Source organism: Gymnoscopelus braueri (genome assembly GCF_963280865.1).
Source record: "Gymnoscopelus braueri genome assembly, chromosome: 16".
Taxonomy (NCBI): domain Eukaryota; kingdom Metazoa; phylum Chordata; class Actinopteri; order Myctophiformes; family Myctophidae; genus Gymnoscopelus; species Gymnoscopelus braueri.
The window spans coordinates 46,204,428-46,221,865 of record NC_137616.1 but is presented as its reverse complement, the minus strand read 5'-3'; the positions used below and the strand labels follow the sequence as shown (position 1 = coordinate 46,221,865).

Here is a 17,438-nt window from a genome sequence, read left to right as displayed (position 1 = left end):
ATTTAACAGTAGTACATTTACTGACAGTGAATAGAGTTTTCTTTATATTTCTCTCTCATTGACCTCTATACAACACAGTACACCATACACAGCTCAGTGAAATTTGGAGTAGGCCAAGCAAGACTATATAGGCTGCAGCCTATGTAAAGTAACACAACTAATTGTGATACTTAAACATATGTGGCAATTTAGAGAGTACATAAAGTTTACAAAAAGGAACTTAAATCCAGGCTTTCATTCAAGCCATGTGGTTCCATTGAGTTCAATGTGAAGATCCAGTATGTTTCCCTTTGTAATAAAAGTTTTTTGTGGTCACCACCTCGAGGAGGTAGAGTGACCTTTTCGATGCCAATAAATTTGAGTGTGGCTGCAGAGCCATGGGCCCTCTCCCTATAGTGCCTTGCTATGGCGTACTCCATATTGCCATTTCTTATGGCTGCCTTGTGTTCAGCTATACGTATCTTTAAGTTGCGTTTAGTTTGACCAATATAAATCATACCACAGGGACATTTCAACATGTAAATCACATGGGTGGTGTTACAGTTGATGAAATGTTTAATTTTGTATTCCTGTCCTGTGTGTGGGTGATAAAAGACCTTAGTGGTTGAAGTGTTAGAGCAATGTGTGCATCTCCCACACGGGTGGTTACCACATAGTTCCTCTCTTAGCCAATTAGAACTAGAACTAGGTGATCTATATAGTGATGTGACGACAGAGTCTCTGAGGTTCTTTCCTCTTGTGAAGCAAAACCTTGGTGGTGACAACGACATGTTTTTCAAATTAGGATCACATTTAAGCAGATTCCAATGTTTGTTAATGATGTTCTTAATAGTTTGGGATGAAGTGACTCTGTTCCCCACAACATCTTTATGTGAGGGATCTAAGAGGGACTCTCTTTGTACAGTTCTAATTTTGTTCATTGCTGTGCGTATCACAGGTTCTTTGTAACCCCGATCTCTGAATCTGTCATGCATGTCCTCTGCCTTCACATCATAGTCTGCAGGGTTATTGCAGATGCGTTTAAGACGCAGGAACTGTCCATATGGGATGTTCTCAATAAGACGTTTGGGATGATGGCTATTTGCATGTAAAATACTGTTTCTGTCAGTAGGTTTGCGGAAAATCGTGGTGTTAAGGTGTCCATCATCACCCACAGATATACGTAAATCTAAGAAATCAATCTGTTTTTTACTGAACTCTATTGAGAATTTCAGAGTGGGATGTGTGTTATTGATGTAATGCCTGAATTCAACCAGTTCATCTTCCGAACCAACAAATACCATCAAAATGTCATCAATATATCGCTTCCAAAAAATCACCTTGTCTAAAAGGGGGGAGGCAGTCTTGTCCTGAATAAACTGGGATTCCCAGTGGCCCATGAATAAATTGGCATAATTGGGTGCAAAGGTTGAACCCATGGCAGTACCCTGAATTTGGATATAGAAGTTATTATCAAACATAAAATAATTCGATTTCAGGATGAAATTCGTCATGCTGAGTAACACATCTATGGGCAAACCATCTCCTGAATTGAGATAATGTGACATAGCCGCCAGGCCATCCTCATGTGGCATATATATATCTCTCTCTATATATATATATATATATCTATATATCTCTCTCTCTCTATATATATATATATATATATATATATATATATATAGAGAGAGAGAGAGAGAGAGAGAGAGATATATATAGAGAGAGAGATATATAGATATATACAGCAAATGTCAGTATTTCTCTTCCAATTGAATCAAGTTGGAAGAGAAAGTATATACACCGATTATTTGAAAATAGCAGATCTACAAGCTCACAAGGTGTGAGCTTGTAGGTATTTTTTATAAAATAATAGTATCAAAGAACATTTCAACATTTTGGGTGGACACTTTTATCCCATGGCAGGACTGGACTTGCTTTCTATTACAGGGAATTGCTGCCATCTGACTGAACTTTCACAGTATTATTCAGGTCTGTTCTTCTTTAACCTAGAAACACTAAAGTTGACAGACAGACAGACAGACAGACAGACAGACAGACAGACAGACAGACAGACAGACAGACAGACAGACAGACAGACAGACAGACAGACAGACAGACAGACAGACATAGATTAACATTATGCAGTGTAAGGGTATGTGTTCCAATGATCCTCTCAGTGGAACATTTGCCCCACCTGGTGGCCTTTGTGTTCAACACAAGTGACTTTAAGTAATGTGCTACATTTGCTAAAATCTCGACACTTTTTGCCCAAGTATTAACATAGGCTACTCTTCCATACGAATTGGTTAAAATGACCTTTAATTCACTCAAATAAGTTCTAAAACAAGATTACAGCTTTTAAAAAGAGTTGGAAAGAGAACAGCGGACAACAATAACCCTTTCTTCTGTTGGGGGCGTGTCTTTGGGTCTGAAGCTAGTAGACCGAGATCAATCACTCTGCAGGTTCTTGATCTGGTCTGGCTCTACGGAGCGGATACGGAAACGGTGCCTTCATAATTGTGTGCGGGTAAATGACCGGATACAGTAAGGCGGGTTCTAGACCGGATGTGAACACTTGAACAGTAAATAGAAACCAGCAGGCTTTCTTGTGCTTGACGGGAGGGCTTATTTACCTACGGGGCGGCAGAGGATTTTATACTTCGATCTACAAGCTCACAACGCGTCCCATACGCGAGCATTGTGAGCTTTAGATCGGCTATTTTTCAAGCTGGAACCTGTTTGCACGGTGAACTTGACTCACGTCAAGTGAACATCCAGCCAAACGGTGCCATTCTGTTTGTGCTCGTTCTATTAGTCCTGGTATCCTACACATGTCTGCTCTGATCAAGTGGATCGACGGGTTGAACTTTTCAAATGTTTTTTAACATGGATCTACACCTGGCAGGAATGTGTAGTGTTGTGTTTTGTGTCACACTGCTGGGTGTTTATCCTCTGGCCGCTGCACCCACCACTGCAAACCTGCACCCATCATCACCCTTAGGTGAGTTGAACGAACTCATTTTATCTTTTATAAATCAATTAATCAGGTTAAATATTTTAGATAATAATGATCTATTATGTTTTTTTAACAATAGACTAAATTGATTGCTCTGATTACTTAAGCCCTGTTTTATACTTTGTTGTACAATGGTGTTTATGCAAAAAAAACTCGTAGATGTATTTTGACATTTTGACGTGAGTCTTAGCGACCACCCCCCAGATTGTCCTGAAGTGTCAGCAGCAAAGCCCGTACTTCTCCAAACATGTACAAATGCAAAATATAAGGTGCTTACCCGCTTGCCCCAAATGTTAACTAGGTGTCCGGAGTATTTGTGCAATGTATTAGTCCATATCTTTCAATAAATAAGTGTTTTAATCCCGTGTGGACGAACGCCATTTCACCGCTTCGTTTACTTCTTGTTTACATTGAGTGTAATTCCGGCTGCGCCCCGTCACTACCGCCCATTGGGAACTGCCGACAGAATCGGCCACAGACGTGATTAAAACACTTCTTAATTGAACAATATGGACTAATACATTGCACAAATACTTCGGACACCTAGTTAACATGTGGGACAAGCGGGTAAAGCACCTTATATTTTGCCTTTGTACATGTTTGGAGAAGAACGGGCTTTGCTGGTGACATGCCAGGGCAATCAGGGGGGTGGTCGCTGAGACTCTGTCGTAGATTTAATCGATTAGCTCGATTAACTTTTGCACCACTACATGAAATCATAATACATTGAAACCCACTGTGTGAAGATGAGAGATGCTCATTCACTATTTGATGGTGAATCTGTTTGTTATCATAGTTTGTACAGTATGTTATTTAGACAGCATGTTGTTTAAACAGACGTTAAGGTTCAATGCTTACCTGGTATCCTAGTTATTACTTTGTAGCATTTTAATTGTTTTGTTTCAGTATTTACATGGTCAATGACTCTGCCTTTTGTTGACTAGAGTTTATGATATTTACTCTGATTACACTTTGTAAATAATAAATACCTAAGTTAGATTGTAAAACTAAATGATGTGCACAATGATACATCAAACAAGTAATACTTGAATTGGAGTCACTTCAGGATTTAAAGAAGCAGTCTGGAACCCTTGCTATGCATCCCATCCCATGTCTATAATGCATTATAATCTGCTTATAACTGTATAATTATAAGCGCACATACAGTACATACTTTATAGATAGATAGATTTATAACAATAATCATAACACATGACATTCTGTACTGACTTATGAGGTCAAGTATAAATGCATTGTGATTATGCTTTTAAAAACTGGGATGCATAGCAAGTGTTACTGACCATTTCTTAATTTTTCTGTACATTCAGGGTTTGTTGCTATTTTTGGAGCTAGTAGAAGTAAAAGTATTGGAACATTTTAACTACCGTAAGTACATTACTTAAGTAAATGTACTTAGTTAATTTACACCACTGCTCTTATCCTATGACGTTGGGTTCTTTCTGTATCTCATAGCCTCTGGCCACGTCATGTGTCCAGGCCTATGGGCCCGTGGAGAACAAGATGACACATACAGTAGGCAGCATCACGCCACAGGTTCACATGGTTTATTACACACACAAGGAAATGCATACATAGGGCTCATGGACACATGACATGACCAGGAGCTATGAGATATATAGAAAGAACAGAAAGGGCCCACTCTGTGTGATGTTTGCATGTTCTCCCCGTGTCTCTCAGGGTAGTTAATACCCTCACAAAAACATGTAGTAATCCTGGTCGCTATAGAGCACCGAAGTCTGACGTAATTTACACATCCTACCTGGTTCGCGGTTTTCCACCCCGGTTCTGAATTCTCATAGACGTGTTTAATATCGCGTCAAATAAGAACTGTGTTCCAAAAATAAACTAATGATCCCGGCGGTTTGACTCTTATGGATATGAAGCATCAACTGACGGTGAGAAAACGCTAATGTTACTTCCGCCGAATTAGTTACATTTTTGCCAGAAACAGACCGTATCAAATATAAGTGACTGACTATCATAAACGATACAGAACCTCCTCCCTGACAATATCGCTGAGACAGTTTGTTTATTTTTGGACCACAATTCTTATATGAGACGATTCTAAGATGACCCAATGTACCTTACGATCCTGGGGATGAACGAGTGACAGGACTTCTGTACTCTATACCGCCTCCCCCATGACAGCCGGGGCGCCTGATGCAGGGGAAGGGAACTGGTTGGAATAACGTGTTCCTTCCACGCGCTACGTCCAACCAGGGAAACTCCCCCCTGTCAGGTGACAAGAAGGTCAGTTGGCTCTCATGCATTGAAGGAGGCATGAGCTCGGCCCTGGCCTCCCTAGGCTGGTGAGGGGAGTGTAGTGCCCAGGATCACTTAGAAAATTGGCACCGGGTGAAAAATAAGGGTTACAAAATCGTGAAAAAAAAAGAAAGAACAGAACGTCATAGGATAAGAGTAAGGATGACCTTACTGGAGACAGCTGTATCTCGTATCAATAATGAACATGATGTATTATAGGACAATAACAAGATGTAAGTCGTATCAAGTGCATAGGCGTCATTAGATTGCCATGGAATAATCACAACACCTACTGGGTAGGTTATGGATGGAACATTAATATCATAATGTTAATGTTCCATAACCTACACACTATTAGTTTATGGAACAGTAATGCTAGGTTATAGAACATTATAATGTTAATGTTCCATAACCTACATACTGGGTAGGTTATGGAACATTAATATTATAATGTTAATGTTCCATAACCTACATACTGGGTAGATTATGGAACATTATTATTATTATTATTATAACGTTAATGTTCTATAACCTACAGAGGAAGCGCTGCTAGTGCCCGATTTCACCCATCATCACCCATAGGCAGGTTATGGAGTATTAATAATGGGTTATAGAACATTATAATATTGGGGGAAATGCAAACTAACATGAGCAGAACTACAGTGACGGGACATGACATCTTGTGTGTTGGTGTTGTGAATTGACACCAGAAGGGGGCAGGGTTACCCTGTTAAATAAGCCGCTTTGTGCTGCCTCAAAACGGCAGGCAAAGCAGGCAGTAGGACTGCAACTATCACTTATTTTATTACTGCCTGCAAACTTTGGAATGGGATGGGTCATTGGAATGGGATCCGAAAAATCTTAACTTATACATCTTGATCACTTAAAAAAATGAAAATAAAATACATGGGGAAAAAAATATAATCAAAAATAGTTTGCATGACACCGCACTGTGTGATAAAAGCTTAAGTGCTTAATCAATTTGTTGCAACATAATTGTTGTATTGTTTGATAAAGTGGGTTCTGATTTTATTTCTATGAAATAAGGAAAAGGGGGGATTTGACGCCCCTTTTATTGACATTGTTTATATTGTGTTTCTCTCTTGATGTGTCCTGTCTCTGTCTCTTTGTCCTTTTCTGTGTCTCCTGTCTCTCTGTCTCTTTGTCCTTTCTGTGTCTCCTGTCTCTCTGTCTCTTTGTCCTTTCTGTGTCTCCTGTCTCTCTGTCTCTTTGTCTTTTCTATGTCTCCTGTCTCTCTGTCTCTTTGTCCTTTCTGTGTGTCCTGTCTCTCTATAGGCAGGTTCTGGCACGTCACAGACCTGCACCTGGACCCCACCTTCCACCAGGGGGCTCTGGACCCCACCAAGGTGTGTATATCCTCTAAAGGGGCCCCTGCGACTGGCGCCGGGCCCTTCGGGGACTTCCTGTGTGACTCGCCGTACCGCCTCATCCAATCGGCTTTCAGTCACATGACCCGGGTCACGCCGCAGCCTGACTTCATCATCTGGACAGGGTTTGTCTGCTTTTACACCTGTGTTTCCCAACCTGCGGTCCCTGGACCCCTTTGGGCCCCCATGTCTGTTTGGAGGTCGTCCGAATCTTTTAACCCATTCAATCCGGGAAAGCATCTATGTCATTTTATTTTAGATTTTAGCTATACACATAGCAACATACGTTTTTTTCAGAAAACTGTTAGGATTTCGAAGGCATCTTTAGAATCGGCCTCAGGTCTAAACGGGTTAATATGTTGTACAAAATCATGTGCTTGTAGATCTGCTAGATCTGCTCAATTCTAGCAATATTGATTGATATTTTTTTTGACGCTTTTTGGAAAATCCTTTGAATGTTTTGTAAAATATGTATCTATAATTTCAACACAGCAATGCATTGATATTAAAAAGAAAACGTACTTTGTAATCGGTACGGTTGAATACTTGAGCAACTAAAGTACAAATTTGACTGCACTTGTAGTGGAGCAATATTTGAACAGAATCTATACTTTGACTCAAGTACTGGGGACTACTTTGTCCACCATTGCACACTAGGCCTTTAACCACTTAAACCCCATATCGACAAGCTCACAACGCATCGCGCTCTGCGTTGTGAGCTTGTCGATCGGCTATTTTCAGCGAAAGCTTACCCCCACAAGAACAGAAAACAGAAAATACACTATAGAGCCCTAAGGTACTCCAGTCAACCATTAGGGTTGAAGAGGTTAATAATAGGCTAATAAGGCTAATGGTCCCTGTGCTCCATGCAGGGACAGTCCTCCTCATGTTCCAGTAGATCAGCTGTCTACAGACATGGTGATCGAGGTGATGAGGAACATGACAGACACCATCACACACCACTACCCCACCATGCCCGTCTACCCTGCACTGGGCAACCATGACTACTGGCCACAGGTAACCATGACTACTGGCCACAGGTACTGTTTATACTGCTGTAACCATGACTACTGGCCACAGGTAACCATGACTACTGGCCACAGGTACTGTTTATACTGCTGTAACCATGACTACTGGCCACAGGTAACCATGACTACCGGTACTGTTTATACTGCTGCAACCATGACTACTGGCCACAGGTAACCATGACTACTGTTTATACTGCTGCAACCATGACTACCGGCCACAGGTAACCATGACTACTGTTTATACTGCTGCAACCATGACTACCGGCCACAGGTAACCATGACTACTGTTTATACTGCTGCAACCATGACTACTGGCCACAGGTAACCATGACTACTGTTTATACTGCCGCAACCATGACTACTGGCCACAGGTAACCATGACTACTGGCCACAGGTAGTGTTTTATACTGCTGTAACCATGACTACTGGCCACAGTTTGGGGTCCCCGGGCCGGACCCCACTTTGAAAACCACTCTTATAAATCAACGGTGGCGGAAGAAGACTTTTTGTTTTGGAGCGGTATTTCCGTGGTTTTGTTTTGAACTGAATTCTGGGAATTCATTTTAGTAGTCTTTCTGGTGTCACCAGAAAGACTACTAAAATGAAAGTTAAATAGTATGATACATAATGGACACACTCATGAGCATCCTTTGTCAGCCTTCTGATTGGTCCCTGACCGACCAACCACAAGGCTCCTTCCTCCTGGTTCCGCTCTAATTCCGGCCTCCTTCTAGCTGTTTATGCTGAGTTTGCAAAAATATTGCCCAGTCACTATACTGCACTCGAGATGTTCCTTTTTACTGAAGCTAAGTTTAAAATAAGAATGGAACACATTAAATATCAATATGAGGCAACTGAAAAACTATTTATTTCAGTGGTAGTGGATGGAGAGAGAGGATTATTGTCCAAACAAGCAACAGCAACCAATGAGTACGAAGAGGGGCGGGACCACCGGTAGGACTTGACAAAAGGATCAGGTCATACATTTGACAGAAACGCTTGTGACACTCATTTGGCACATCGTGGTATTATATCTAAATTTATTATATCATCTTTATGTATTTATATTATCTCCATGTGAATACACAGTCGAATATATTTTTTAATTATCAACTAAATTGATTAGTCTGATTAACCACTTAAGCCCTATTTTATACTTCGTCCTAATGGTGTTGTGTGAAAATAGCCGATCTACAAGCTCACAACACATCACAATGCATTGTGAGCTTGTAGATTGGCTTTTTTGAAAATCTGTTTGATTAAAATAGATTATGTTTAATAATTGATTCAATTGATTAGTTAAATGAACCCCTATTTCCACCTTTTGACGTCAGGATCAGATGCCAACCAGCACTAACATTATCTACCAGGCCGCTGCCAAGCTGTGGGGACCCTGGCTGGAACCTGAGGCCTTGCTAACACTGAGAGAAGGTAAGCACAGTGGATTATTATCATTATTAGTTGCTATTTATTGAGACAGACAAGCTGAGAGAGAGACAGTGTAGGAGAGACAGGCAGTAGGACAGCTGAGAGAGAGACAGTGTAGGAGAGACAGGCAGTAGGACAGCTGAGAGGGAGACAGTGCAGGAGAGACAGACAGTAGAGTGCTGAGAGGGAGACAGTGTAGGAGAGACATACAGTAGGACAGCTGAGAGAGAGACAGCTTCACTACCGTTTGCATCATGTCTCAATGTAAAACGACAACAACAACAAAAACAACAACAAATAGCACTTAACACATTGAATGCCAAAAACGGTCCGGACCGTTTTTGAGGATCCAAACGAGAAGTGCCGAAAACGGTCCGGACCGTTTTTGACCCAATTCTATTTTTATACATGTGGGCCACGTGGGGCGCTAAAACGAAACTTTGACATCACCCAAGGAGTTTCTGAGAAGAAGAGGCTGGATCTGGCTCCATGTCAAAAATCCTTCCGGTCGGCGTTTTCAATGTTATCTCCTTGACTAAAAGCTTAATATCTCCATTTCTTTTTAATGTGGTGGAAACGAGCCGTTTTCGATCGGCGATCACGCTGCAATGGAGGATCGCGTTAGAAATATTATTGTTCCAGGCGTTAGTCGGGACCCTCCGCCGTCTCGCACGCACGCTTTGTTTACATGCACTTCCGCGTCGGGGCTGCTACAGCACGAAACGTATAACGCAAGTGGATGGAAGAAATGCAGGCACTCAACGTATAATATTTTAATAAACCTCTGGCACCCAATGTGTTAAAATGTTCCAACAGTATTGAGAAAATGTGTGGTTGAAAGCAACCTGATGTTTGTTCTTTTCTGAGCTGCACGAGTAAGTCTCACCTACATTGGCCAACAGTTCATTTGCTGGTCTACTACGGTTAGTATTTTCATTTGTAATAATCGTGGCGATTTTAATTCATCGTTCAATTGTCCTCGGTCATACACTGGACCTGAGTTGGCCCGCTTTTTTCTGTCTACACAAGTCTCTAAACCAAAGATTGCAGATCTACAAGCTCACAATGCAATGCATTGTGAGCTTGTAGATCCCTGTAATGTCCCCCCCCCCCCCCCCACCTCCAGAATATGGATGCTGGGGTGCAAGTGGCATTTTGAGAGTTTAAGCATAATAGATTATTGTGATAATGTTGTTCATCACAGTTATTTCGGCCACAATAATCGTGACATAGATACAGTATATCGATAATACATTGTGTGTGTGTGTGTGTGTGTGTGTGTGTGTGTGTGTGTGTGTGTGTGTGTGTGTGTGCGTGTGCGCGTGTGCGCGTGCAGGTGGCTTCTACTCTCAGCTGGTCAGGCCTGGTCTCCGGGTGGTCAGTGTGAACACCATCCTCTACTACAGTCCTAACCAGCTCACTGTCAACATGAGCGACCCTGCAGGACAGTTCCAATGGCTGCAGAGCACCCTGGAGACGGCACAACACAACCATGAGAAGGTAAGACCGGGAGAGAGGGCACCCAAAGGACTGGCAAACACAAATATTTGAGTGATAATACTATACATTAATATTGAAAAAAAATATATATGTTACAAAAATGTGATGGTATTCTTCCTTTAAAACAGAACACTGTTAACACATTGTGTGCCAGAGGTTTATTAAAATAGGGTACGTTCAGTGCCTGCATATCTTCCATCCACTTACGTTGATATGTTTCGTGCTGTAGAAGTGCGAGACGGCGGAGGGTCCCGACTAACGCCTGGAACAATAATATTTCTAACGCGATCCTCCATTGCAGAGTGAACGCCGATCGAAAACGGCTCACTTCCACCACGTTAAAAAGAAATGGAGATATCAAGCTTTTAGTCAAGGAGTTAACATTGGAGCGGCCGACCGGAAGGATTTTTTACATGGATCCACATCCGGCCTGTCCTTCTCAGAGACTCCTTGGATGATCCCAAAGTTTCTTTAGAGGGCCCCACGTATAAAAAAATAATTGGCCAAAAACGGTCCGGACCGTTTATGGCACATGACGCATGGATTCTCAAAAACGGTCCGGACCGTTTATGGCACTCAATGTGTTAAATGTGTTTTCATTGTGATACCGATAAATAAGAACTTGAAGTATACTATGTTAGTTCCATTGATCCAAGCCAGAACACAATCGATTGATTGATCACTAATCTTGACAAACATGCTCTGAAAAATGCACACTGCATTGATCCAGAAAACATTGGAAACCACTGGAACTGAAAAAGGATGCATGATGGGGTTTTCTTGTATTTGGGGGGGAAGGGCTGGAAAGAGAAAGAGAGAGAGAGAGAGAGAGAGAGAGAGGAAAGAGAAAGAGATTGAGATTGCTCACAAGTTTTCGGCTTTAGGCTTATGGTTAAAGATGACAATTTGTTTTTAGATGGCATTCATAAAATCACTGTCCTAAAATGTTGATGTTCTCACACGTATAGTAATAAAAACCTGTGTGTGGGTGGGTGTGTGTGCGTGCGTGCGTGCGTGTGTGTGTGCTGTATAGGTGTATATCATAGGTCATGTTCCAGTGGGATACCTGCCATATGCCAGAAACACCACGGCCATCAGGGAGAGTTACAACGAGAGACTAGTGGTCATCTACAGGAACTACAGTCATGTCATCACTGGACACTTCTATGGGCACACCCACCGAGACAGTATCATGGTGCTACTGGACCACAAAGGTAAAATTAACATCATTATTCATATCATTATACTACTAGTGGACCACAAAGGTAAGAGAGAGAGAGACACGGACACAGATCTGGATGATCACTGCTGCACACACACACACACACACACACACACACACACACACACACACACACACACACACACACACACACACACACACACCAGAGTCCTGCACAGGTCCAATTTTGAGAACCCGCGCCCGCCCCGCCCGTCAATACTCAGATCCGTGGACCGACCCGTCACCCGTGATTATTTGAAAATACGAACCAGACCCGCCCCGCCCGTCAAATAAACGACCCGTTGTCCACCCGTTTACCCGTGTAAAATGTAAATCCTATTGAAAAGTGTGTTGAAAAAGATAGCAGCCTTCAACAACAGCGCTAAATTCAGTGGTCAGGTTTGTACAGAAATCAAGTGAAGACGGAGGAGCGAGCTTAAGCCACGCGCGCGAACGCGCATCTACGCAGCACACATGTGTCGTTGTTTACGTCATCAGATGGTTTTAATTTGAAGGTTTAACAGGATGTTCAATGTGTTTTTGTGAGTTAAGATAACTGACCAGCATGCTCCATGCAGTTGTGCTGTGTTAAGTTACACAAGTGACGTTGTTTGGGCGGAAACAGTGCTCTCTGATTTTCACAATAAAATGATACCCGCCCGCGATTAGTTCAGTACCGTCCGTCCCCGTCCCCGTGATCTTATCAAAGTAAAATTTTCACCCGTTTTCACCCGTCAAACACGGGTACCCGTCGGGTATCCGCGGGTACCCGGCCCGTTGCAGGACTCTGACACACACACACACACACAGTAGTAAAGTAGCAAATTTTTAGTACAACAGCAAAGTTAACAAATCAAATAATGTTCAAACGTGTAGTTAGAACGTTAGAAACGATGGGGCTTGCTCAGTGAAGGTGTTGAGGACAATTTTTTGTTCAGCAATATCAGTCGCCTAATCCCTGCGACAGCTCTCTTAAACAGAAATGTACAATGCAGTTTGTGACGATCCAACAGTATGGACACGTTTGGAGTAGTTTCTGGCGGGAGGCGAGTTGCTCCTCTGTCTATCTATTGTTAAGCAAAGACGTTGGGAGGGCAAATCGTTTTAGTCTTTTGTCCCTTCGGTCAGTCTAACAGGCCAGGGCAGGCAAGAGCTCACTTGGCAAGGCAGCTGCCTTGCCAAGTGGCTACGCTTCTGCACGCACGCACGCACGCACGCACGCACGCACGCACGCACGCACGCACGCACGCACGCACGCACGCACGCACATACGCACGCACGCACGCACGCACGCACGCACGCACACGCTTGTTCTCATGCTGTGGTTGTGTTGCAGGTAAAGCTGTGAGCTCTCTGTTCGTGTCCCCGGCCGTTACGCCCATCAAGAGTGTGTCGGAGCCTTACTCTAACAACCCCTCCTACCGCATGTACCACTATAACCCCCACGACTACACTGTGAAGGTGAGACACACACACACACACACACACACATGCACACATTTGTATTACTACACTTGTGAGGACGTCTTTTAAGATGGTAAGGCCATTTTTTAAATTAGTTCGCTGTTTTTAACCCTAAACATAAAGCGGAATATAGCAGATCTACAAGCTCACAAACCGTCACAATGCAACACTTTGTGTGCTTGTAGATCTGCCATTTTCAGCGAGGAGATTTGGTGTAGAGGGAAACGGGACGGGCCATTTACTGTATAAACACTTGGGGTCCCCGGTCAACAAAGTATATAGGGTTTAATTGGTTGAGACTTGCTATACAAACAAACCGAGACCTTTGTAATGTTTTTACTTTTTGTTCTGTAAGTAAGCTGGGGCATTAAAGGACTGTAGCACTGTTATTACAGTTTGTATTCAAGAAATAATTCGGAAATGTGTTTGTCTCCGTTAGCTAAAGCTCACTGCATAGTTAAAAGCATCTTCAAGCTAACATTCAAGGTTAAATAGGCTACAGCACCTTGTTGCTCTCTGGCAGAAACTTTGTATCTCCATATTTGAACTTTATGTTTCTTTTTTTGTGTGTAAATTAATGCACTACTCCATCATACTGCCGTCACACAAAAGAGCAAATATACCCATTCTACAAGCTCACAACGTTTTGTGTTGTGACATTACATTACATTACATTACAGTCATTTAGCAGACGCTTTTATCCAAAGACTTATACAATAAGTGACACTTTGTGAGCTTGTAGAACGGCCAATTTTGGAAGAGAGAAAATAAAGTAAAATATTAAGTGTCAGTTTTATAAATATTGAACCAATAAAAATTATTAACAAGAGCTTGTGACTAAATAATGTACCGTTTTGGACATACAAGGCTTCCACCCGACACAGATGGATAGAAACCTATTTTTTTTTCAGGTGATTATAAATGTGTCTGAATGGCTATTAGAATAATGCAATAATTTTAGGTTAAATAAACACAGCGTAGTGATTTTAGGTGAAGTCTTGTACAGTGTTTTTCTACACAGTTTCAAAATTAATGGCAGTGAAAGACATTTAAAAAAAATGACATCTATTAGGCTCACCCATCACGTTTCTCAGTCTGAGCAAGAACACTTAACCCCTAACAGCTCTCCATCACCTGCTCTTCTGCTCATCTGAGCAAGCCATCTGCTGTGTGAATGCAGAAAAGTAATTTCCCCACAGATGTGTGAACAGGGGCTAATCCAGCCCCGGGCCAAACAGAGAAAAACTAAACATAGAGTCTGCATACTGCATCATGCTCCCAAAGTTACACTTTGATCTGAGATGCTCCCAGCATGATCCAGTGTGTGCTCTCTATATTTAGATTTTAAATGTCTTTTTATCCCTTGGCCAGCATCTGGGATTTTATTGTTTGGAACTTGTGCTTTTTGTGCTAAACACAGAAAAAAACTACATGTCTTGATTCAATCAGTGTCACTCGTATAGTATATGAAAAGTAACTACTGTAATACTGGCACTAAAATGCTCTCTTCCCTTCCCCTCTGTCTTTCTCTCGTATGTTCAACACTGTAACGTTACTGTACTTTTAAGGAAAGGTAAAAATAAGAACCTGTGTTCAATGGATCCAATGTAGTTATTTTTTTTTTATCACTTTCAGTTTCCAAATGTTTCAAAAGTAGCAAAAATAGCAGACTTACAAGCTCACGTGTCGCATCGCAATGCGTGAGCTTGTAGATCGGCTATATTCACTACTTTTGTGCAGCACTCTTATACGATGAAAATCTATGAAAAACATTAAAAGAAATACGGAGATACAAGGTATAACACAATATTTTCCTCTGCTTTCTTTCTTCCGTGAAGGATATCAGGCAGTACTTCCTCAACCTGACGGAAGCCAACGAGAAGGAGAGTTCAGACTGGAAGCTGGAATACGTCATGACTGAAGCTTTCGGACTCTCAGACCTCAGACCAGAGAGTCTACTGCAGCTGGCTCTGAGCTTCAGACGGCCACAGACCAAACGCTTCTTTGACACGTACTTCACTCACTTCATGGTGAGCTATGACAGCTGTGTGCTGTGTGAGGGAGACTGTAGGCTCACCCAGGTGTGTGCTGTGCTCTGTCTGGACCAGGAGTCCTATAGCAAATGTGTCACAAAGGGACTAGAAAAGAGTTTAGAATTACCATTTACAGTTTAGACATTTAGCGGACGCTCTCAATAAGCTGTGAAAAATCGGATTAAGCAGAATAAGTATGAATCTATAGTCAGAAAACAATAAGTAGAGTGCAGAAAGAACACTAGGCCATAGCAGTGGTGGCCATTTTCTGGTTCCATTGTTCCAGACCCCATTCATTCATGATTCGCCTAGCCTGGGCAGCTTATCTTTTCGGGTCTATGATCCGGTCAGGAGCGGAAGTAACCCTACGTCACCAGGCGCGTCATCTGGGTCATCAGGCGGCCGGATGGGCAGATCCGGAAAGACTTCACCCCAAAATTGGTCCGTCCTAATAAAATCCTTGATGCGGCGTAATTTAGCTTATTTTGTAAATATAAATGTGAGTGTACTTTCTGGAGACTATTTAGCGTCTGTATTATCCCACGGGGAAATTCTATTCCATTTAAATAGGGATTGGGGAACCAAAACAAAGCGGCACCGCAAAACCGGATGGGCAAAATCCGGAAAGAGATTTTTTCCCCCTTTTTTTTGTAGGCGTGGCCTAGACCGGATCACACAGGTCTTTAGTAACGCATACCAGGCTTTCCTCCGAGGTGGAAAAGACTGGTAACGCAAGGTTATGATTCACCAGGATCCTGGGTGGCTTGATTCTAGGCTTAAATGAATTGATATAAATATTTTTGGAAATGTCTATGGGAAAAATTTATGGGCTCTGGAACAATGGAACCAGAAAATGTCCGCCATTGCTTTGCCCTGTAGTGCCTCACACAAACTAAGCTACCAGGTATGAACCTAGCATCTGTCTAAACAACATGCTATCTAAATAACATTCTGTACATTTGAAACCATAGGATACCAGGTAAACATTATTTGTGGTCAAGAAGAAAATAATCAAAATTGGTGTATTTTTGCTCATAGCTACATGAACATGACACTACATGAATAACATTTCACTACATCAATACCATTTCAATGAACCCTAAACAATGTCATTGCACTGACAATGGTACTTACTGTAATATAGTTGACACTTGACTAACAGTAAAATGAATAATGTTTTGTCTTTCGTACAAATAAAATGTGATCATGAAGTTGAATTGAGGTCCTGTGTTATTTGGATTATGATTAAACAGTATCCAACTGTATCTAAGATGTTTGAGTCTTATAGCGATAGCTGTTGTAAGCCAGTGGTTGTCAAAGTGGGGTCCATGAGGTTTATTTGCTTGTGCTTTGGGCGGGTTACTATAAAGTCTGCTTACATTTGCTTTTCCTTTGGCAGGATACTGTAATCATGACACTCAGCGGGTAATGGAGGCCCCAAATTTACTGCTGGCTACATTGCATATTTTAGATAATAAATTAGATAGGCAGTGTTGTGCCTCAACGTGTTGTGCCTCAACTCGTTCATGTTTTGGACGAACGTGAACTGAACATACTGTATTTCCGCTAGATTAACGTTATTGTGAACATGTTCATTCTGGCGTCTGTGAACAGCGCTCTCTCACAAATGCAAAATATAAGGTGCTTACCCGCTTGCCCCAAATGTTAAGGTGTCCGGAGTATTTGTGCAATGTATTAGTCCACGTTTTTCAATAAAGAAGTGTTTTAATCCCGTCTGTGGCCGAACGCCATTTTTTCCCACTCGTCTTTCACCGGATGCGCCCTGTCACTACCGCCCACATGGGAACATCCGACAGAATCGGCCATAGACGGGATTAAAACACTTCTTAATTGAAAAATATGCACTAATACAGTACATTGCACAAATACTCCGGACACCTAGTTAACATTTGTACACGTTTGGAGAAATACAGCCTTTACTGGTGACATTCCAGGGCAAAATGGGGGGGGGGGGTGGTCGCTAAGACTCGTAGATATAAAAATGTTCAAATCAATAAAATACATCTACGATAGTCTTGATCTAAGGCTAACAGCGAAGATGAATCTGACACATAGTTTCAGTGTTAAAACGGATCA

At 42.0% G+C, this 17,438-nt stretch overlaps 1 protein-coding gene across 1 annotated transcript; it reads left to right on the top strand.

Annotated features, from left to right (window-relative positions):
• The first annotated feature begins 2,730 nt into the window (after window positions 1-2,730).
• On the top strand, window positions 2,731-16,518 carry smpdl3a (sphingomyelin phosphodiesterase acid like 3A). Its single transcript, XM_080453519.1, has 8 exons — window positions 2,731-2,980; window positions 6,575-6,791; window positions 7,539-7,683; window positions 9,029-9,125; window positions 10,459-10,622; window positions 11,656-11,836; window positions 13,181-13,305; window positions 15,147-16,518. The coding sequence occupies exons 1-8, from the start codon at window positions 2,854-2,856 to the stop codon at window positions 15,480-15,482; spliced, it is 1,392 nt and encodes a 463-aa protein (XP_080309645.1). The 5' UTR covers window positions 2,731-2,853; the 3' UTR covers window positions 15,483-16,518.
• Window positions 16,519-17,438: the final 920 nt, after the last annotated feature.

Bases quoted from the DNA above. Each gene is read 5' to 3' on its own strand.
- smpdl3a (XM_080453519.1), top strand. From the start codon at position 2,854: ATGTTTTTTAACATGGATCTACACCTGGCAGGAATGTGTAGTGTTGTG. The intron at 7,684-9,028 runs GTAACCATGACT...TTTTGACGTCAG, and splicing joins ACCATGACTACTGGCCACAG to GATCAGATGCCAACCAGCAC. The intron at 10,623-11,655 runs GTAAGACCGGGA...TGTGCTGTATAG, and splicing joins CACAACACAACCATGAGAAG to GTGTATATCATAGGTCATGT.